This window comes from Mus caroli, chromosome 14 (genome assembly GCF_900094665.2).
Source record: "Mus caroli chromosome 14, CAROLI_EIJ_v1.1, whole genome shotgun sequence".
Taxonomy (NCBI): Eukaryota; Metazoa; Chordata; class Mammalia; order Rodentia; family Muridae; genus Mus; species Mus caroli.
The window spans coordinates 64,196,753-64,220,083 of record NC_034583.1 but is presented as its reverse complement, the minus strand read 5'-3'; the positions used below and the strand labels follow the sequence as shown (position 1 = coordinate 64,220,083).

The 23,331-nt window shown below is 37.6% G+C and overlaps 2 protein-coding genes across 2 annotated transcripts in view; one reads left to right on the top strand and one right to left on the bottom strand.

The window, feature by feature from the left end:
- The window catches only part of Rb1 (RB transcriptional corepressor 1), a 130,924-nt gene that overhangs the window by 78,705 nt on the left and 28,888 nt on the right, over positions 1–23,331 (top strand). The gene's annotated exons all lie outside the window — the stretch shown is intronic.
- On the bottom strand, positions 7,700–9,639 carry Lpar6 (lysophosphatidic acid receptor 6). The gene has a single exon (XM_021181656.2). The coding sequence runs from the start codon at positions 8,936–8,938 to the stop codon at positions 7,904–7,906; it is 1,035 nt and encodes a 344-aa protein (XP_021037315.1). The 5' UTR covers positions 8,939–9,639; the 3' UTR covers positions 7,700–7,903.

The following is a 23,331-nucleotide window of genomic DNA, read 5'->3' as shown; positions in this document are numbered from 1 at the left end:
GAGTCACTTCAGCATGTGTATTTATAGCCCTGTCATGTGTGCTCTTTAAACTTACTTTATTGGCTTTTAATATTTTATAATTTTGCTCAAGATCACCAAATATCAAAAGTTGTTAGTTTGTTTTTGATTTTCGTCTTTTCCTGTGTTGCTATAAGTGATATATTTAAAACATATGGGTCAGAGATACAGGCCAATGGGTAAAGGTACTTATCTCCAAGCCTGACAGCTTGAGTTCAGTCCCCAGTACTTCTAACTTCTATAAGTGTATGCTGGTGTCTGCTTGCTCTCCCTACTTCCCAACACAATAAAACAAATAAACCTAATTTTAAAAGTTTATTTTTTAAAGCAACATTAATGAAATGTAGAACAGAAATTTTATTTCTAACTCTTCTGGGTTTTTAAGAATTATTATTGCTAGCCAGGTGTGGTGGTGCACGCCTTTAATCCCAGCACTCGGGAGGCAGAGGCAGTCGGATTTCTGAGTTGGAGGCCAGCCTGCTCTACAGAGTGAGTTCAGGACAGCCAGGGCTACACAGAGAAACCCTGTCTCGAAAAAAAAAAAAAAAAGAATTATTATTGCTACATTTTAGGTGGCTTTTTTGTTATTTGTTTGTGTATTACCATTCACTAAAATATAACAGAGAAGCTAGACATGGTTGTGTATATCTGTAACCTAAGCACTTGGAAGGCAAAGACAGAAGGATAATGAATTCAAGACCAGCCTCTGCTATGTAGAACTCAAGGGCTGGATATGTAGTACAAGGTAGAAGGTAGCTTAACATGCCTAGTACCCCAGGTTCCTTTCTTTCAGAAAAAGGAAGACAAAAAACAAGAGAATTATATATAACAGAATTTCCCTTTAAGATTTTATTATGCTTTTTTATGATTTCTTTCAAAACCATCTAATAGATAATTGTTTTTAAGTCACTTTTATTTTTGGAATTAAAATGCTTTGTCATTTTTATCATTATGCTCATAGCATATCTTAGGATAATTTTTCTGGGATTTTTTTCCTTTTAGTACTAAGAAATACTAGTTTTTAAATTCATTGTTTTCATTTTGTTTTGTTTCTTTTCTGTAAACACTGAAATGAGAACAGCCGAGAGAGGATTAGGTATAGGAGTCACTGGATTCATTTGTTCCTTAGAATAGCTTTTACATTGTCTTTCCAGATGGGATATTTGTAGCGTTGTGCGTGTGAGACACCACCAGGCTCATTTGGCTTCATACATTTAACAGGTTAATCTGAAGCAAACTTTTCCACAGTTCAATTTAAATGGAAGGTGACCGATTCCATGTTCTTGGAAAAGGCTGAAGGTTGCTTTGACATGCAAATATGTTCTCTCTGCAACCTGCTTTTGTAACCTCTTCCTCCTCCTCTTCTACATCCTCCTCCTCTTGTTCCTTCCCTTCCTCTTCTCTTCCTTCTCCTCTTCCTTCTCCTCTGGCTCCTTCCTCTTTTTTTAAAACCAACATATTTTTTGTTGTTGTTGTTTTTCTCTTTAGTAGCTAAAATTTTACTGAACTGTGTGTTCTATCTCTTTACTCTGGAGACATCCTAAAGACCAGCACATAAAATATAGCCCAATTTTGAAACCAGTCGTTTTAGCCACCAGCAGAAATTTCATGACTGATATAAGTAATATAATTTTAGTGTTACTTAAGCAGCCATTTTTATTTAAATCAACTGCTTCTTCTGTTCATCAGGTAGTATAGCTAACCCCTGAGCAGTCTACAGTTTTGTCCGGAGTGAATATTTTATGCTGATATTACAAAAAAGTTTCTAAATTTCCTTCTTTTTGTTGTTTTGTTTTTTGTGGTTTTTTTTTTTTTTTTTTTTTTTTTTTTTTTTTTTTTTTTTTTTTTTTTTTTTTTTTTTTTTTTTTGAGACAGGGTTTCTCTGTGCAATCCTGGCTATCCTGGAACTCACTGTAGACCAGGCTGGCCTCGAACTCAGAAATCCTCCTGCCTCTACCTCCCAAGTGCTGGGATTAAAGGCGTGCGCCACTACTGCCTGGCTCTAAATTTCAAAATACTACAAATATTACAAGTTGAAACTTGTGTCTTTATGTTCTTAAATGCGTGCTAATACTGACTGGTAAAATTAGCTGGAGAAGTAGCTCTTTTTAAAATATTATTTTGAAGATTATGTTGTTCAGAATGAAAAGATTTATGAAAGAAGCCTTTGTTGTTTTTCGCTGTAGTAAAGGTGTTTATTATTAGTGTGGCTTCCCATGTGTAACTTATACTGTACAGTGCCTTTCCTCTCTCTCCCATCTCCTCCAGTATCCTTCCCTCCCCTTTCTCTTGTTGTTTCTATCCAGCTAACCTTCTTTTATATACTTATTTCTTAAAATGATTTTTCTAGTTCAAACTAACAAACTTCTGAGCACAAACCTTTATTTCCTCTATCCTCAGGACATTGTAGAACAACAGAAATGTACTCTCACACAAGGACTCACATAGACGGGACAAACGCAGCAGAGCTGAGACTGTCAAGAGGAAAAGAACAAAGAAAGTAGAGGGATTAATTCATTTTATGAGGATAAAAACGAAATGAGGGTGTTTTGATGGGTGTAACAGAACAGATCATAATACAAAGAACACACACAGCAAAGTGCTTTCAGGGAGATGGGAGCTTCAACCTCGAAGCAAATACAGGAGTTGTCATTGCCAGAATTCTCTAGAGTACCAGCTGGTATGTATCAAAATTATCTGAGTCTTAGAAAAACACAGGTTACAGATTGTTAGGTACAACCCCAAAGTTTCTGGGTTGGAGTTCAAGAATTTGTGATTCTAACATGTTGGTAGATGGTGGTGGTGGTGGTCTGCAAACATGAAGTTCCTGGACCCTTGCCTCAGAGAGCCATGCCAGTCTGTCAGGAACTTGCAAGTGTGTCTGCTCCTCTGCGGGTAAATCAGAGGTATGCAGCTTGGATTGAAGCCTAGTATTAATTATTATGCAGTGCATAATCTATACACATATAAGTAGTTCTAGTCTAACTGTGGGAATTGTCCTCATAAACCCATTGCAAGCTGTGAATATCATAAGTCAAAAATGCCTTTGATGCCATTAACCCACAGAGTAACTTGTTTGGCCTGTCATGAAGTGGCTGCCAGGAAGCTTGTGACTCTGTTGCTGCCTTTACTGAAGAGATATCATGGAACATATTACTAACTGGGAAAAGATAATTCAGTTTGAAGTACAGTTTCCACATAATGTATATACTACTTTCATGCTGTATTAAAAAGTAAGTGAGCATCCTGTAAATCAGGGACCATCTATACATGCCTGACCAGCCAACCTTCAATTTTTTGATGGGTTCTTTTTTTGTTTTTTTGTTTTGTTTTGTTTTTTTTTTTTTCTGAGACAGGGTTTCTCTGTATAGCCCTGGCTGTCCTGGAACTCACTTTGTAGATCAGGCTGGCCTCGAACTCAGAAATTCGCCTGCCTCTGCCTCCCACGTGTTAGGCTTAAAGGCGTGCGCCACCGCTGCCCGGCTCAACCTTCAAATTTTGTATACACATAAACACCCAGGCATGCAGTTTCCTATTGATGTCAAATGGAGAATCTGAGCAGGAACAGCTACCTTGAGACTTCTGTAGCAGATCTGAGTGTGCTAGGAGTGCAGAGGTAAAATGCAATTTTCTTCCTGGGGAGAAAAATACAAGAAACTTCTGTGCTATTGGATTAGGTTACATTACTTCTTATCTCCGTATCAAGCGGTACTTGGTTCATTTTCTCTCTGTTCTTCTCTCCAAGAAAGATCAGTGTGTGTGTGTGTGTGAGGGGGGAATCAAGGAAAGAATATAATAATAATAAATAATAATAACGGAGGACATTTTCTGCATCTATTGATAACATAGAGGCTTCACTCAGAAAAGACCCACTTGGTATGCTAAGCATGATGAGTATACATTTGGTCATATCAGAGTTAAGGAGAATGTTAAAATTATTTATGGAGAATAAAATGCAGATCACCATTGCAGTTGTCATCCAGAATACTGAATATTTGACAGTCTCATATTCTTTATCTGTGTGTATGTACGTGTGTGTGTGTGTGTGTGTGTGTGTGAGAGAGAGAGAGAGAGAGAGAGAGAGAGAGAGAGAGAGAGAGAGAGAGAGAGAGAGAGAGAGAGAGAGAGAGAGAGAGAGAGAGAGAGAGAGAATGAGAATGAGAATGAGAATAGGGTAATTATTAGAACCAAATGAATTAATACTCAGTGTAGGTACTACTCAAACAAGTAGATAAGGGGAGGAGTTTTTCTGGAGTTAACTAACAATTTTTAAAATAATTGGCCTGTTGTGATAATTTTTCTTTTATTAAAAAAAAAAAGTTAGGGCCTGGAAAGAAGGCTCAGAGGTTAAGAGAACACACTGCTTTTCCAGAGAACCCAAGGTCAGTTCACAGTATCCATTGTGGGTGCTTAGAATCATCTGTAACTGCAGCTTTAGGGGAATCTAATCTATGCGCGTGCACACACACAGAGTTAATACTAAAAATCCATCTTTGAAAAATAGCAGATGAGTAAAAATGGTAAGATAAAATAAAAATTTGAGAGTTCATACTTGTATGAATATAAGTTGTCTCTAGAAAATACTGCTGATTGAACCATATTGTCAATCACCAAGTAATTGTCAATTCAAGTATGTTCTATACTCATACATTTCTTGATTATTCCCCTTGAATTTTGAACATTTCAGAAGTCATGTTACCAATGGGTAATTCAGTTTTCAGGCTAGTTCAAAAGAACTTTTTAAAAACAGGTTATTTTATGATTACTTTGAAATGTTGTCCTTGGGTAAGAACTTTTTATAACATGGTTTCCATTGAACAACTAAATTTATAGTGAAGAATAGTGGGTCTTATCTTCCTTTCATCTGGAGTTGGATGGCCTGTAAGTATTAAAGAAGTTTAGTTGCTGAGAAACTAGCAAAGATTCTTCTAGGCATTAATAATTTAATATGTGTCAAAAATAACGTTCATTAGGGTTCTACCACATATAACCAAATGCATTTTCTGTGGCTGTTTCATCCACAAATCAGTCTTTCTGCTTTGGAAGTATGAACTCTGCTTCATTTTCTGTTTTCTGTTTCCTGGCTGAGTGGCCAATTTCTTTAATGATCAGTACTTATAATTAGGATTCATACTTCACATTTATTGTTACTATTTCAAATGTAAATATTAAGCCTGTTCAGAACCTTGATAGTATCTTGATTTTTTTTAAATTTTTCTATGGAAAGACAATGAACAACATATATATTAAGTTTGGAGCCAGTTTTTAGGGTGCCATAAAGCTGTCTTCCATGACAATACTCTGATCTTCCTTTCTTTGAAGAAAGGCAATGTAAAAAGAAGGCTTCTATCATCTGTCCCTTTATGAAGATGTTGAAAACTGTTTGAGGAGGAGCAGGAATGGCAGGATTGATACTGTCATTTTAAAGTAATAAAAAGTTATAGTCTCAGTGTTTTCATGTATGTTTGTGAGTGAAGGGGAAATAGAAAACCCTAAAATACATAACTTACCTCACATTTTATCACTCAAAGAGGAAAATAACATAAAATTTGTTGTGATACTCTTTTTGTCTAGATAGGTAAGATTTACCCAGTATTTTAAATTTCTTTTTCGGTAGTGTTGGTATTAAACCCCGGGTCTTCACATATAGGTAAGCTCTGTACACCGGCTGTATCACCTGCCCATAATATTTGATCAAGATGAGAAAATTACAACTTTTTAATCTATTGTGACACTTTGTTAAGAATCTTATAAAAGTTGCCCAGTGGTGGTGCATACCTTTGATGCTAGCACCCAGGAGGCAGAGGCAGGTAGATCTCTTGAGTTCAAAGGGCAGCCTGATCTACAGAACAAGTTCCAGGGCAGCAAAGACTACATAAAGAAACCCTGTCTTGAAAAAACAAAAAAATTAAAGAATTTTACAAAACTTTTGACTCGTGTATGTTGTTCAGACAAGGGCAAAAAGATCTTCTCCACTGAGTCTAGTAGTGACAGTTATTTGATGACTGCCTTTCTAGGATTTTAAAGTAAGACACATGCCTTGAGATTCCTCCTTAGGGTTTTCACATGAACCCTGCACATAGAAAGTTCGGAGAAATGCAGAACTCCATGATCCTTTCCTCTTGATCAGTAGACTGCTCGCTGCTTTTCAACTCTACAGTGTATATCCAAGACTGCTACATGCATTTCATTCTTTTGGAGTGATATCAAGTACAGGAACCTATAGGGCAACTGAAGTAAACTTCAGTGTGTGTAACATATACATCTCTTAGGATATGCTTATTTTTCATTAGTTTGTTTTTGTTACAGGTTTATTTTCATTTAGCTTTACCTATAAAAAACCATGGGTATTTAAAGAAAACATCCATGTATGTGCTATTTATTACAAAGAGACTTATTTAAGATAGAAAATGATTATGCTTTGTCAAAAATCATTGCAGCCCAAACTCAGAAAAAAGTAAAATTTATGTATTATAAAATATATGTTCGCCAGGTGTGGTGGCGTATGCCTTTAATCCCAGCACTCGGGAGGCAGAGGCAGGTGGATTTCTGAATTTGAGGCCAGCCTGGTCTACAAAGTGAGTTCTGGGACAGCCAGGGCTACACAGAGAAACCCTGTCTTGAAAACAAACAACAAACAAACACACACTCTCTCTCTCTCCATATATATATATATATATATATATATATATATATATGTGTGTGTGTGTGTGTGTGTGTGTGTGTGTGTTCATGCTGTATTCAGACTTGAAAGATTAACTTGCTTTACCATACAGGCTAACTCTGAATTCAAATGTATATCATTTTTCTAAAATTAAAACTTTGCAAAATACCTTAAATTAGAAGAGGATATGTTGGAAAATGCAAGTTTTGATGTAGTTGGTATTTTTCTGTCTCAAAGCCATGCCTTTGTCTGTTTTGTATAATGAAAATATAATTGTGCTTAGTAGTTTGTTCTTCTAGATTTGTTGCTCTCTATGTAAAGAACTATGTCTTTACTTAATACGTTTAACATTTTAAAAGGTTTTTTTTTTTTCCACTTGAAATAACATTTTCAGTCCCTTTGTAGTTGATCTAAAGTGAGAGAGGAAAAGAAGTAAAAAAAAAAAAAATCTTCGCTATGTATCACATTCTAAAAACTCATGCATTTCACTGTCCTGGTAATTTCTAGACCAACATTATTGAAAATACAAAGTTTTTGTTGTACTTTCAAAATAATTTACCTAGCAAGATAACATTTTATTAGTTTCCTTATGTTAAGTTTTTATACTATATACCATTTTGAAATTGGGTGTTGCAGCCAGAATATAAATCAAAATAGTAATTTCAAAATATACTATAGTTAGATAACTTTTTTTTTTTTTAATGAATTGCCTAAAAAGATAAAATGTCATGCAGAAAACAGCAGTAGTCTCTTGGAGGAAATGCTCTAAAAATGTTTGACTATTTCAAACTGGTTTTCTTCATTGTTTACAGTTGAAGGTATGATAAGTACTTTTAATCTAAAATAAAATATAAGTGAAATCTACTTAGTAAACTATTCCTTAAACAACATCTGGGTTTAGTATAAAACCATTTAACAGATTTTTGATTAAATCATTTCATGATATACAAAATTTTAAACGTACAGATACCACATTATTTAAATCATAATTGCTTTTAGACCTTAACTTTATGGAGGTTTTTTTAATGAGGAAAGAACACGTTAAAGTGGTTCAAGAAAGCAAAATGGCGTGCATACAAGAATAGAATATATTTTAATGTTTAACATATCAGACACAAACTTCCTTTAAAAATATTTTCAGTTGGAGCTGGAGAGATAGTTCCCAAGAACACAGTTTTCACAGTTGAACACGGAGCAGTCCCAGTGGCTTAGTCAGGCAGCTTATATTGCAGATTCATTATCAAATATCTTATTTTTTAAGGTCTGTAGGTTGTGTTGGATAAAATTCTCGGTGCCCTGAACTTCAGAGAACCTGGAGTCACTTCTTCTAACCGACCAGTTTTTCATTTTTATTGAGTTCTGAATTGTGTCTGAGGTGAAGTAGTAAACAATAGGGTCAAAGCAGCAGTTGGAGACTGCGATGCAGAGAGTGATGGGGTACAAGGTCCTCACTGCCGCCACCACGGAGCAGTTAACAAAGGTCTGCGTCCTCATGAGCGAGTACAAAATGAGGTTGATGTTGTAGGGCACAAAACAGAAACAGAAGATGACCAAGTGGACAAAAATCATTTTTAAAACCTTAGTTTTGTTCATTTTGCTTCTACTTAATGTAACAGGTTTATTTAAAGTTCTTAGCACCATACTAGAACAAGTTACGTTCAAAATGAGAGGGATAAAAAAGCCCACTATTTCAATGAAAATCACAATCCTGGAGAGATAAGTTTTCCATGTGGCCGCTGGGAAGTTCTCAAAGCAGGCTTCTGAGGTATTGTTCCCCTGAGAGTGGGTCGACTGAAAGAAAACTGCAGGCGCACTTCCTCCCATCACTGTGAACCACACAGCAATGCAAACGATCTTTGCATTTCGTTTAGTTCTTAAAGTCTTTGACTTAAATGGGTAGACGATTGCCAGAAATCGATCTACACTGATACAGGTTAAGAACAGAATGCTTCCATACATATTGGTGTAAAACAGCATTACTGAAATCTTACAGAGCAGATCTCCAAATGGCCAATTCCGTGTTGCAAAGTAAAAAATCCGAAATGGCAAAGTGAAGACAAAAAGTAAATCTGACATTGCCAGGTTAATCATGTATGTTGTAGTTTCATTTCTCACTTTGAGGGCACAGAAGAAAATGTATATCGCAACACAGTTGGATATCAGCCCAAGCACAAACACCATGCTGAACATGCACCCATACAAAGTGTACTTAAAGGAGTCGTCGTAAGGGCAGTGGGAGCCGTTGGAGCTTACCATTGTCGGGCAGTACAGCTTACAGGAGTCCTTTTGTCTGCAGCGCTCGATCGATCGCCCTTGGTGTTCAGATGTGGTCACAGCAGCAGCCAATTTATTTGCAAATTATTTGTTTCTTTTCCTGTTCTTATACTTTCTTCTCTTAACTCTTCAAAGGAAACATGAAATGTGTTCCGAGTTTCTAGTAGATTATTCAGGAAAATAGTCTGATTTTCTGGTCGAGAAAATCCATGAGTCCGGAGTTTAGTTAACTGACAGAAAATGCAGTCAAGGAAGCCAACCCATAAAGCTGAAAGTGTAAGGAAAAACTGTTCCAAGTCGGACAAGACCAGTCCACATGGGAACTTGTGCTTCAGCCGCCAAGGTCCAAACCAGCCTTACTTCAGTCACAAACACTCGCTGTGCGTCCGTCCGCCCGTCCGTCGTCCTCGGGTACTTCTTCCTTCTTTTTATTCTCAGACTTTGTATTTCTACATTGATTCCGGATGGCGATAGGCAGTCGTTTAAAGGATCCCAGATAAATTCCTAAGCATGTTAGCGCTTGCTGACTGGAGAGGCCTTTCGGAGGTTGCCAGCTGTATTGTGAGATGGGCTGTCTCTGAAGTGAGCAAGAAAGGCTTCCCAGATTTGTAATATGACATCACAGGAAGAAGAGGCTGGGTTTGGACAAAGGAAGGCTTCAACCCAGTTGTTTGCAGTTCTTTTAATCTGATAATGTGTCTGCTGGGAATGTACCTAGGAGGCTTGCAAATGGTCACTGGCTGTCCAGCTGAGTTGGGCATTAACTCTTTTTATGCCAAAATGCTTCCTGGGGATTCTGACAACTTCTCCAAAGTGATTTGCTTTGCTTTAGTTAGTAATAACTAAGAGAAAGAAAGAAGCATAAGGTGGATTCTCTTCTATTGCTCTTGTAGTTGGGATAGTGCCTTCTTTAAAGAAATAAAATGCAGATGGGTGTATATATATTTATAAATTGAAATGTTAGCGATATGAGTGGACACATTAAAGAACTGTTTATGACTGAAGGCAGAACCTTAAGAGTTTATATAAAGGCTTTGACTGAGGCAGGCAGTCCTGCTTCTCTTAGTATCTGTTTTTTTTTTTTTTTTTTAATTGCTCTCCAGCATTTAACTTAATTGGCATGACTGTGAGTAGCTTTAATCCTGGATCTCTTTAGTTTTTGATAAATAATGTTCTAACATTTTTCTTTGAAACTAATTTTCTAAAGCTATTTCAATTTTAATACACCAAAGACTACATTAAGTATGTGTATTTTTCCCTGGAGGATTATAGCTCAGTAGTGAGAACAGTACTCCAAAACTTTTACTTTTTAGTACAGTGTCAGTCTTTTTGCCCACAACTTAATATAAGCATAGTGGGAAATTGTGCTTTGTAAAACCGGCTCCCCCCTTCTGAGTTAATTGAAATAACTTACAGCAGAGAATCTCAGTTCTACTGTTTACCTAACTGTAGGTCCATGATTTTATTCTCCTTTCCTCCGTCTCTCCCTTCAGTTTCTTTTACACGTTGGCTGTGTGTTGGGATATATTCCAAATCTACTTTCATCTCTAAATTTGAAGCTGAAACTCTTCATTTGGGGTCAGTGAAGGCATTTAAGAGCAAGTTTCTCTATAGAAACCTTAGTTTACATATTAAGATGTATACTTAAGTACATGTATCATGTGTTCTATACCTTTTAAGTTTGATTATGTCAATGTTCATCAACTTTTGATGGTGAATTATAATCTTTTTATTGTTTTGATTAAGAAGTCATCTATGATCAAATAATACAGTATTACAGGCGGTAAAGATTGAGGGTCTGGATTTCTCTGCTTTGGTTTTGGTGTGGAAAACAGATGCATATGTGTTCCTATTGGAAGATGGGAACTTTGAGTGCAGTAATGAACAAAGGGACACTTAACAACATTTTCTTCTCTATGAAGAAACTTTTCTGTTAATAGTTATTTTAGGAAAAATATAAAATTTGAGTGATCCACTTTTAAGTTTCCTTATTGTCATTTTTAAAAAGATTTATTATGTATACAGTGTTTTGCTTGCCTGTACACCTCCAGTTCAGAAGAGGGCACCAGATCTCACCATAGATGCTTATGAGCATCATGTGGTTGCTGGGAACTGAACTCAGGACCTTTGGAAAAACAGCCAATGCGCTTAACCTCTGAGCCATCTTGCCAGCCCCCTTATTGTCATTTTTACAAAATATAATAGTTGTATGTCCTGGTACTGTCCATGTTTACTTTCATTGTGAAAACATGCATGAATGTGATATACATGCATATATGCAGGCAAGCACTTATACATATAAAAATAAATAAATAGGTCTTTAAAATAAATAAGTAAAATATACTGTCAGCTGATTTTTAGGATGTTGTGATATAAGAGTTGTAAAGGAAAGTCTGTCTAAAAGGGTTACTAATTTGCTGGGTGTGGTAGTACATGCCTTTAATCCTTATACCTAGGTGGGCATGCTGGAAAGATGTCTTAACATTTTGAAGTACTTCCTGTTCTTTCAAAGGACCCAGGTTTGATTGTCAGCACCCAATGGCAGCTCAGTACTGTCTGTAACTCCAGTCCCAGGATATCCAGTACCCACGTCTGACTCTGCAGGCACTACGTGCACTCAGTGCACAGACATACAAGAAGGCAAAACACTCATACATGGGGGGGGGGGGGCTTAAAAAAAGCTTTTACTTTAAGATCTGCAGGCTGGAACAGTGTTGGAGCTCCACCCTCAGCATGTAGGAGGCCCTGTGTTCAGACTCCAGCATCCCAGCAAATGATTAAATGAAACTCTAAAACTGAGAAGTGTAAGCAACACCATTCTAAACAAATCCATTCTAAAAATTATTCAGTTTAAATGTAATAAGTGTTAACTAAAATAAAATCTTAAATAATAATTTATTTACACAGTGGTAAAATAAAAATGATATGGTAATCTAAGACACAAAGGAAGGTTTGTGATGGCAGGAATCGGATATATTTTATTTTAAAAAATGTGTATGTGTTGCCTTTGTGTAATAAGAGTATCCTGGAAAGCCTCCTTTCAGCTCTGAAATGCACTATGGATCTTCACATGTGTATCCATGTGTGTGCTTTCCTGTTGACAAAAATACTTAGTTGCCAAAGGACATTTCTTATTAGCTTTGTTTTAGGAAAAGCATCAAATGTCAAACTACGATTCTAGCTAAGCATATTATCAGTTGGTAGATTAACTATATATGGTTCAGTGCAGAGTAAAGTTTACCATTTTAGTGCACAGGATCTGACTCCAGGGCCCTTGAAATCTCCTTCCTTGGGCCCTGGTTTTATCCTACCTTTCTGGAACTCTGAAACACCATGGCTCAGAGCACACAAGAAACACAGATCTGAAGGAGGATCTCAAGCCTTGCTAGCTATTCTCCAAAAATATCTGCGTATAATCTCTGAAATATTTGAAGGATTTTCTCTATAGAAAAATCTAGAAGGAATCTAGACTGTCGTTTACTAGTGTAGATTCTTTATGCATGAATAAAGCTTTGTGCTGTAGGCAATAAAAAGAGACTATACATCTTTTTCTAAGGGGGTCAGGGAGTAGGAAAATGCAGTGCAAAGAGCTCCCAGCAGAGAACTCTGCTTGTCCTTTTCAGTCCTTTTCCCTTGCTCCTGTGGGGAGTCTGGCTTCTTGGCTGTAAAAGAAAGGAATTAGGCTCTACAAAGTTCCCTTCCTGCTTTTTATTTGCTTCAGATTCCTTGAATTCTTTGAATGTTTAAGGTGTCACATTTGCTTTCTCACTCTTTGGTATCAGGAAGTCACTTTTTATCCTTAATGTTTAAGAATTTTGAAACTAGTCTGGACAAGAAATGTGTACCACAGAGGGGAAGAGGGAACAAAGAGGAAGAAATATGTGTAAGAGACAGAATAAATGGGCCAAGTCGAAGTTCCTTATTATACCCAGTAAAGCAGCAGGAGCTATATTCTTACAGGGAAAGGCAGAATCACTCCAGCACTCCTAATCCCAGCCAGTTAATTTGGTGAGACCCTGGTAGAACCACAGGAAGTCTGAAGCAGATGTGGGGGGAGGAGCAGAACCAAGAGATAGCAGTAAGGCCCTCCCTGGTTTTAAGAGAGTTATGACCCTTCTGCACCACCAGCCTCCCCACCCTACCCCCACACCCCCAGACCTTGAGACTATGAGGTCTCTGAGGGGGAAAAACAGTCTCGTGGTTTGTGTCTATAATTTCAGCACGCCACTGGCTAAGGTAGGAAGAGAGTGTTGGAAAGCAGCCTAGGGGCTATATAATCAGTTCAAGGAACTACACAGGCGGTCATTTTGTCTCAGAAAACAAAGGAGGTTCTCCAAGCATGTCTTGAAAGCTCTAGAGCCAGAGTTCACAAAAATGAGTCCTTATGTAGTCCCATTAGTATAATCCAAATACTTATCACGTCTGAATATACAGAAAATTATTTGTTCTTTGAGGAATACTAAATAATATAGTCCCACCCTAAATTCTTATCAGAAGAGTCCAGGGAATGCTTTGGGACGTAAGGGTTTAATCTGATAATGAAATTCTAGTAAATGATAACAGAATGGGTTGCTTTCAGAAGTCGCCCAACTACTTTGGATGAAGTAAGAAATAGTGGAAAGACCAATTAAACTCGATTCTTATTGGCCTGGTTTTTAATCTTTGGTATTAAAAATCCAACCTTTATTAAGTAATTTAATTTCTGTTATAGTTGTAAAAGTTGTAAAAAGGCAATACTGAATTAGATCTCTAGAATAATTTTTACCTTAGCCTTCTGTTTTAAAATTTCAAAAAAAAATTACAATTGAAGAAACTTGAATTTAGAGTTATGATCTCTTAGGATTGCACAGTGGGTGGAGGATAACAAGCCCTTACTTTATAAGTATTGAACCCAGTTCCTTATACATGTTTGTCAAGTGAAAAAAATACATTCTGTATGTGCATAATGGAAAGAAATCTAATCTTGAAATAAAAGGATTTTTGGTTCTTAAATTTGGACTTTTGCCTTGGATAAAATCTATCCTAACCATGCCCTTCTGTCTTAATAGATGGTTTTTAAAAACAAAATGAAGTGAAATAAATTTTGGTTGTAAAATACACACACACACACACACACACATGCATGCACAGCAAGTAACAAACAAAAAATCTAGAATAGATGCAGTAAGCCACAGTATTCTAATCTTTCAGATACAGGTTAAGTTGTTAGATGACATAGAACAATGAGCTTTCTTTCATTACTTTTTAGTGAGCAGATAAGAGTGCCTGTGTTTCATGTATGCCAGAAGAAGAGATGGCCTTAAGTGATGCCATGTATGCAGTTTGTTAGTGTGATCATGGGTTACAGACGCTGGTCTTGGAGTAGACAGAGACTTGCCTTTTGAGAAGGATTGTGTATTTGAATTACTGTGCACTTCACACATTGGACTAGTTAGAGCTCTCTAATGGTGTAATAGAACTAGGACAGTGGTGGAACTCTTGGCTAGCTAGTTTGGCAGCCTGGATCAGATCATCACTAAAAGGCTGGAGACATGGCCGAGTGCTTAGTAGTGCTTGCTACTTTTCCAGCAACCCCCCAGTTCAGTTCCCAGCACCTATATCAGCTGGCTCACATTCACTTGTAACTCCACTCTGGCTCCAAGGACCTGATACCTTCTGACCTCAGTGGGCACAGTCACATATAAATAAAAATAAAATTTACAAAAAAAGGAAACAAATAAAAATAGGGCACTAAAAGCTACGAGTTATATAAAGTGTGAAGTTTTTAAGGAAAGATAAAGGTTTAACCAGATGGTTTTGTTAGTCACCACGCAATGGAAAAAAAGGTGATCATATTATGTCTTATATAATATTCAAAAAGAATTTTTCTTTTAAAATATTTTTAAGATTATAATTATAACAAATTATAATATAAAACAAAAAGCAGAGAGGGTCTAAATAAGCACGTTACTTTATCCTTAACTTAAGAAGTTTTTAGTACCCAAATATAGAATTTTTATCTTTAAAAGTTTTTACCTCCAAAAATGGAAGTGAGTGAATATTGCATTTTTAAATAGATGACATGTTTTTAAGATTAATTATATGAGCTCTATTGCAGATATAATTAAAACCAGAAATATAATGACTTTAGGCATGTGGGCTCTTAATCCAGTTAGGCCCAGGCTCTGAAAGAGGCTCTCTCTTTACAGATAGGAGCACTCCACAGTCTAGATGTAGATGTGTGGTGAGGCTCTTGAGTCACTGGTCATCCCAAGTCACAGCAAAAGGCCCATGAGCACTTTTATTAGTCTGACACTTCAATTACTTTAATCAACAGATTCCAATTCTTAGGAAACATGAGGGTTTCCTATCAATAGCAGATGTTGCCAGCACTGCCTCAGGTGGCTAGAAACAAAGGAGCGGAAGGAGAGATGCTGTCAGAGCCTGGCCTTTTGTTTTTGTTTCTGTTAAACAGAGGTGGACCCTTTGACCTGACCAATAAAGGTTGCTGGGTTGTTGTCCTGATCACAAACATAGGAAAACAGGACATGTACTTTAAAAGTCTTCCTGCCGGGCTAAGGGTGTCGCTCGCTCAGTGTCCAAGGCCCCATCCCCAGCACCACAAAACAAAACAAAACAAAACAAAAAAATAACCTTTCCTGCTTATGTTCTCTCCATCTGTTCACTGATTTTGTTTATTCAACATTAGTATTGACTCTGTGCCCGCTGCTTTTCCAAGCTCTGGGATCAGCACTGAATAAAACAAAAAACCGAGTCTGTATTGGGGGTGGGGTCAGCAAGTAAACATTTTGTGGACGTGTGAAAAACACTCTCACTGCTCCCTGAAGAAAGCTCAGAAACGGACCAAGGGCTTGGCTGACAGGGGGAAGTCGCAACAGATGTGAAATAAAACTGGCTTATGCATATCTCAGGGGATTAACTTTAGCTGGCCTATCACTGAAAGGCTGTTCTAATTTATATTTTTCAGTTTTCTCTCATAAATCCATCCAGTTTCTCTTATAAAGATTTTCACAGCAATTGAAAATTTCTAGTACAAGTTTGTTTTGTTTTGTTTTGAGAAGGGGTTTTTCTGTAGTGGGCCAGGCTGCTCTTGAACTCAGATGCACCTACCCCTGCCTCCTAAGTGCTAGGATTAAAGGTGGCACAACACCCCTGGCTGGGAATTTCTTTTCTTTTGTTTTTTTGTCTTTTTGTTGTTTTTTTTTTTCTGAGACAAGCTTTCTCTGTGTAGTTCAGGCTGTTCTTGAATTTACACTGTAGATCAGGCTGGCCTCAAACTTGGAGATTTGCCTCTGCTGGGACTAAAGGCCTATAGCACCACTGCCCAGCGGAAGATCATTGATAGCACCTCCACTTGATACGTTCAGCATGTCTACTTCCGAGTTCTGTTTTGAATGACATCTGATAAATGAAGAAAGGTCCTTATATTGTTCATCAAACTTAATAGTTCAAAGAAGTGAATTCCAGGACAGTCAGGGCCATGTAGAGACCCTCTCCCCTTACCATCACCCTACAAATCACCCCATGTTAGTTTCATGACAAGTCAGATCTCTCCTGACTTCTCCCTGTTTAGTCATTAAGTTTTTCTCTTTTGCTCTTTGGCGATTTGGCTATACTCTATTGCCCTAAGGTACTCCATTGTGTTCTGTGTACAATTTCCCTGACACCAGTATCATCGGTAGCATGTATTAACTGTATTTTGTCCCAGCTATGCTTGAATGAACACTCAGGAACCTTTTTTTTTTTCCTTTAATCTTTGTTTTAGATCATTTATTTTTATGTTCATTGGTGTTTTACCTGCGTGTATGTATGTCTGTGTGAGGGTGTCAGATCTTGGAGTTCCAGACAGTTGTGAGTTGACATGTGGGTGCTGAGAACTGAACCTAGGTCCCCTGGAAGAATATTCAGTGCTCTTAACCTCTGATCCATTGCTCTAGCCCAACGCTCAGGATTTTATATTAGTATCCTCCATGTCCTTTCTCCATGATAACATGATAGTCTAATTTTATATGAACCTTCTGATTCTGTTTGCCTTTTAGAAACAACCCCTGGCCTGCCCTCCTATGTTCTGATTCCCTGGGCACGCTGAGCTACCTGAGCCTGTGACTACCTTTCTCTGAGCCACTGAGTTGCTTAGCGTGATGTCTTCCATTGCATGTTTGCTTTTCCCTGAGAATGAATTTTTTAAAAATTTACTTTGTATATGCATGTATATTATGTATGTGTTTGAATACAAGCACATGTGCCTCAGTTCATATAAGGGGATAAGGTTTGGAAGGGAACACTTCTTTGTGTATGATTTTAAAAATCCACCCCTCCCTTCCTCCCTCCCTTCTTCCCTTCCTTCCTTCCTTTCTTTGGAAACAAAGTCTTTCTACATAGCCCTGGCTTAGAACTTCTTACATAGACCTGGCTGGGCTCAAACACACAGAGATTCTTCTGCCTCTAATGCATCTTTTAAACTGTCTCTTACCATGAATTTCCCAAAGTGATTTTTAACTACTATTTTTTTCTAAACAATATGAGAAGTGAATGAGCTAGTATATGAGGTGAAAATGCATGTTAATTAGGGCTCAGTACCTATTGTAGATATGTCCAGAATGTTGCCTGTGAAATATTTTCATCTGTAGACAGGCATAAAAATTTATACTTACATAATTTTATGGTTATATAGTCATATGCTTTTCTTTTTTGGGGTTTTTTGTTTTTGTTTTGTTTGGTTTGGTTTGTCTTTTGTTTTTTGTTTTGTTTTTGTTTTTGTTTTGTTTTGTTTTGTTTTTTTGAGACAGGGTTTCTCTGTGTAGTCTTGGCTGTCCTGGAACTTACTCTGTAGACCAGGCTGGCCTCAAACTCAGAAATCTGCCTGCCTCTGCCTCCCAAGTGCTGGGATTAAAGGTGTGCACAACCACTGCCCTGCATGCTTTTCTTTTTATGAATGCACATTTAGATACTTTTAGAAAGTAGGAAAGTATGCAGTGTTGTCTCAAAAGTGTTAAAAATCAGTCCGATTCACTATGAACTCAGTAAAATAAACAGTTTGGGATCAGAAGTGGTAAAAGCTAAGGAAAATGTACAATTTAAAGGAGAGTATTGGATTCTGTTTCCCTGCCTTGTAATATAGAAAGGGCTTCTCAGGCCTAGAGAGATAGCTTAGTAGTTAAGAACATGTATTGTTCTTATAGAAGACCCAAGTTCAATTCCCAGAATTCATATCAGACAGCTCAAACTGCTTATAACTCTGCCTCCAGAGGGTGCCTCTGACCTCAAGCCCAGATACATGCATATATGCACATAAGTAAATAATAATATTTTTTTAAAAAAAGAAAAGAAAACAAAAGAAAGGGCTTTTCAGGGAGCACACTTCATGGTATCACTGGAGATGAATCTGACAAGAAGTTTTGCCACTAGATGAGCCTTAAATTTAAAAAACATTGAGTGGACTTAAAAAAAACAATTCACAATTACTAGTGAGTAACACGGAATCTGGTGATGATGTAATTTTAAAAAAAAATTAAAAGTGTGTGTGTGTGTGTGTGTGTGTGTGTGTGTAGAGCATATTGACACCAAACATATGCTCTACCTTTGAATTCCACCTCTAGGTGAATTCAGTTTTGTTTAACTTTTATGTCTATATTAAGTTTCTTTTGCATGTGTGCCTTTGCCCAAAGGAACCAAAGAATAGATGGGATAAAACAAGATACTATCAGTAACTATACTGTATGCAGATAGTCTAAGAACGACCCAATTAAAATCTTAACAGAACAGGAACTGGAAAGATGGCTAAGTGGTTAAGAGGACTTATAGCTCTCCCAGAGGACCCACATAGTGGTTCAGTTCTTGGCACCCACATAGTGGTTTACAATAATCCATAACTCCAGTTTGAGGGGATCATATACCTTTTTCTGAACTCTGTGGACATCTGGCACCACACATGGTGCTGATACATACATGCAAGCAAAATACTAATATACATAAAATAAGTCTAAAACAATCTTGTCAAAGTAGATAAAAAGCAAAGCTACTTTATGCAGTCCACGGAAGCAGACACAGATACGCTAAAGGAATGAACCACGAGTTTAGAAGCTGAATGAAACCAGCATCACTAAGGACAATTCTCATGGTGTAGAGAGATCGGAGGTCAGGGGACTGATAACATAGCTACCCTCACAGTACTGCCAGAGCTGTTTAGTGATACAGGGAATGAGTGTTCGTGTTTAGACATATTAGAGATGAGACATTTGTGATATATTCGCATGGGAATCTTTAGTATCCAATTTGAAATGTGGGCCTGGAATCTGAAAGAGTACTTTAGCCGTAAATGCATATCTGGAAATATATAGATATGGTTAAAGCCACACAGCAGCTCTAGTAGTATATATATTGACAGAGTGTCTAGCATTAAATGACAAGAATAAATGGAAAAGAACTAGCAGAAAGGCCATCACCAGAAGTTTTCTATTTTCTATCCTAGTTTCTGTTTGTGAGGCAAAACAGTTTTAGAACTTGGCTTAGGGTAGAACAAAAACATTTCCTGTAATGTAGATCCAATAATATTCCTTAAAACACCCAGCAAACAATAGCAATTCCTGCCATCACTTCCCCATTGTTAGTGTTTCTACCAGCACTGGAGACTTCACTTTTACTTAGGCAATCAGGTCTCTTTTGGGAGCATTTTGTTTGAATAGTGTTGACATACTTTAATCTCTGGAGGAGTTTGTGCTTGCTTTAGAAATGCATGCTAATTATGGAAGGTCATTTAGAATGTACTTAGAGCTTCCATTTTTCTGACAGTATTGTTTATTTGATGAGAGTCACACTAACTTTACTGACAGTGAGAATCTGGTTTCCGTCACAGGATTAGGTACCAAAGCAACGAATGTGTAGAGAACAATTATGCTGACAGTTAGTTTAGCCAGATAAGTAATGTCATGATGCAACTTGCCTGATCTGGAGAGAGTTGCTCCCTGAGTGCTGGGGAGCAACAGTGCTGCAGAGAAAAAGACCAGTGTCTTACATCTTCCTTCATAATGTTTTTAAAAATCAAAATTTACCTGCATTAGTAATTGGCTGAGGTTATTAGTTATCTATTGGCAATTAAAACAGCAAGTATTTATTATCATATGAATTTCTGAAGGTCAGGAAGCACCATAGCTGTGTGGTTTTGGCTCCTATATTCTCGTGAGAGATCGTGAAGTTGCCAGCCAGCTTCACAGCTAGCTTATGGCTTTACTGGAATTGGAGAATTGGCTTTGAGGTTTTCTCATAGCTATTGGCATTGGCTGATGGCCAGAGGCTTTACTGCTTAGCTGTGGCCTCTCCATAGCTGCTTGGTATATGGCAGCTTGTTCCCCCTACTCCAGAAGCAAGATAGTAAAAAGTATTCTAAAAGTATTACTGAATATTCATCATATATCAGACCCTGGGATTTTATTTTGAAGATCCTTTCAGAGTCTTATTTATGCCTTGTTCATCACCTCCTTAGATATCCTTAAGTAAGTTTGTTACCGTATTATACAATCTGTGTTTTAGTTTTGTGGAACTGATCATTTCTTCCTTTTTTTTTTAAAAAAAAAGATTTATTTATTATTATATCTAAGTATACTATAGTTGTCTTCAGATGCACCAGAAGAGGGTTCCGATCTCATTACGGATGGTTGTGAGCCACCAGGACCTTCGGAAGAGCAGTCAGTGCTCTTAACCACTGAGCCATCTCTCCAGCCCTGATCATTTCTTTCTTAAGGGCTATGTGCTGGGCGTTGTGTTAGAATCACGGCTTGTGTCTGGACAGATCATACCAGGCTAATGCAGTTCCACCTGGCTGGTTTATTGTGGGGGCAGAAACAAAGGGGGGTGGCAGAGACAAAGGGGAAAGGAGAGAGAAGAAAAAGGTGCATAGGTCAGGAAGGGTCTGCCTTTTATTTAGGCTGTGATATAACCATTTGAAGGTAAAGGTGGGAAGTGGACTCTGGGAATGGATACAGTTGCCATGCATGGCTCCCTGACCCCTGTGGGTGATGTCACTGGGTTCAGAGGTGACCTGCCAAGCCTGTTGCTGATACCAACACCAGGCACCATTTGAAGCACTTTATACATACCGTCTCATTTGTCATAGCTTGGCTTCATCACCAAAGGCTCATAGGTTAGAATCTTGGTTCTCAGCATGCCTGCATAGTTGTCGTGAGACCTTTTAGCTAGAAGTTTGTCACAAGTGAGCCTGGCCTGGCCTGCCCTCTCCTAGTGCTCTGGAGAGTGCTTCCTGGCTCACCATGGAATTCCTCCCTCTTGAATTCCTCCCTCTTTCATAGGATTCCCTCTACCCTGAGGTGATAACAGCTGTGTTACTTACTATGCCTAGCAGTTTACTCTTAGCTAATTTGTATCTTTTGTAAAAGATATAGTATCTTCTCCTAGAGTTTTATAGGAAATAAAACAATGTAAGTAAAACAGTCATGCCTTACCATTGGTGCACTGGGGAAGAGTTACTGATGGTTGATTATATGCACATTCTGTACCTATGTTAGTTTTTTTTTAATCTCTGACAAAGTACCAGAGAAAATCAGCTTAAAGGAGTAAGGGTTACTTTGACTCATGGTTTCAAAGGTTGCTTCTCCATTATTTTCAGTCTTGTTGGACAGAGTATCAAAGCCATAAATACATAACACAGGAAACCGTGTTATGCTGACCAGGAAGCAGAGGGAAAAAGGGGCCAGGATTGCAATAGCCCTTTCAAGATCACACCTTTAGTTACCTCACTTCCTCCCACTAGGCCACACCTCCTAAACATTTTATCATCTCCCAATAGTGCCGCAGGCTGGAGACTAAGCTTTGAACATGAACATTAGGGACATAACCCAGATCCAAATGTGACAGTACCAAAGCTTTTGTTTAGAGTATCTTATATGGTAGGGACTTCCATTAATGTGTTACTTGTCTTGCCATTTTCAGATGATGGATTGATGAGATTTTGAGAGGTAGAACTGCAGGTAGGGCAGATAACAAGGCAGAAATATGGTTTTAAAAGCTGCACAACAGGCAAAGAGAGAACAGAGAGGACAGACGAGCATAGCTTGTATCCTAGCAGAGTCACTAAGAGCACAGGTTTTAGAATCCAGTAGCCTTGGGTTCAAACCCCGATTACGTCATGTGCATGTATGTTAACTTTCATGCCTCTGATTTTTTACCTGTAAAATGCATAGAGTAATAGTATCTATGTTATAAACATATAAGGATTAAGTGAAGGAATGTATATAAAATAGCATGAAACCTCACATTTAGTAGATGTATTCTTATTAAATATGAGAGAATCATGAAGATAGACTTCTATTAATGAAAGAAATAAGCCTGATTCCGTTGTGTTATTAACCATAGTCATCAAAGTATTTTGTGAGTTAACATGATCTGCTATAAAAGAATTTTTTTTTTTTAGATTTATTTATTTATTATATCTAAGTACACTGTAGCTGTCTTCAGATGCACCAGAAGAGGGAGTCAGATCTCATTACAGATGGTTGTGAGCCACCATGTGGTTGCTGGGATTTGAACTCTGGGACCTTCGGAAGAGCAGTCGGGTGCTCTTACCCACTGAGCCATCTCACCAGCCCTATAAAGAATTTATGATCGACCAGATTCAATATTAATTCTATGCTTTACTTTAACAAAAAAGAACCATCATTTCAAATTAATGATATGTAGATACATAATTTGTTTTGTTTTGTCAAGGGGGAGTAGAGACATCTCTCAATCTATGTTTTGTTTACATCTGCTCCTCAAAAGAGGGCATTGGATCCCATAGACAGATGTGAGCCACCATGTGGGTGCTGTGAATTGAACTCAAGACCTCTGGAAGAGCAGCCAGTGCTCTTAACCACTGAGCCATCCCTATTCTATTCTTAATAAACAGAAATCGTAAAATGGAACTTTAACATAGTTATCATAGAAAGAAATTATATATAACTTAAAACTCCAATCTGTATTGCTAAGATTATTTGTAATATTTCAGAGAAATAGTCAAAGTTTATAATTAAAAAGTGGGAAAGATACTGAGCTGTGGTAGTATGCATCCTAGCATTCAGGAGGCAGAGGCAGTTGGATCTCTGAGTTTGAGGCCAGCCTGGTCTACAGAGCAAGTTCTAAGACAGCCAGGGCTACACAGAGAAACCCTGTCTCGAACCTTCCTCACCAACCCCCTAAAAAGATGGTGAAGAAGAATCTTATAGTCATTCTAAGCATAATCTAAACTTCCAAGGTCTGACCTTAAAAGTAATGATTCAGTTGTCAGAATCCCTGTTAAAATATCAAAGTCTGTTAGTGCAACAAATAAAATACTGAGACTGGGTGGCTTACAAACCACAGGCACATATATTTTAACAGTAATT

Coding starts and splice junctions, on each gene's coding strand:
- Lpar6 (XM_021181656.2), bottom strand. CDS start 8,938: ATGGTAAGCTCCAACGGCTCCCACTGCCCTTACGACGACTCCTTTAAG.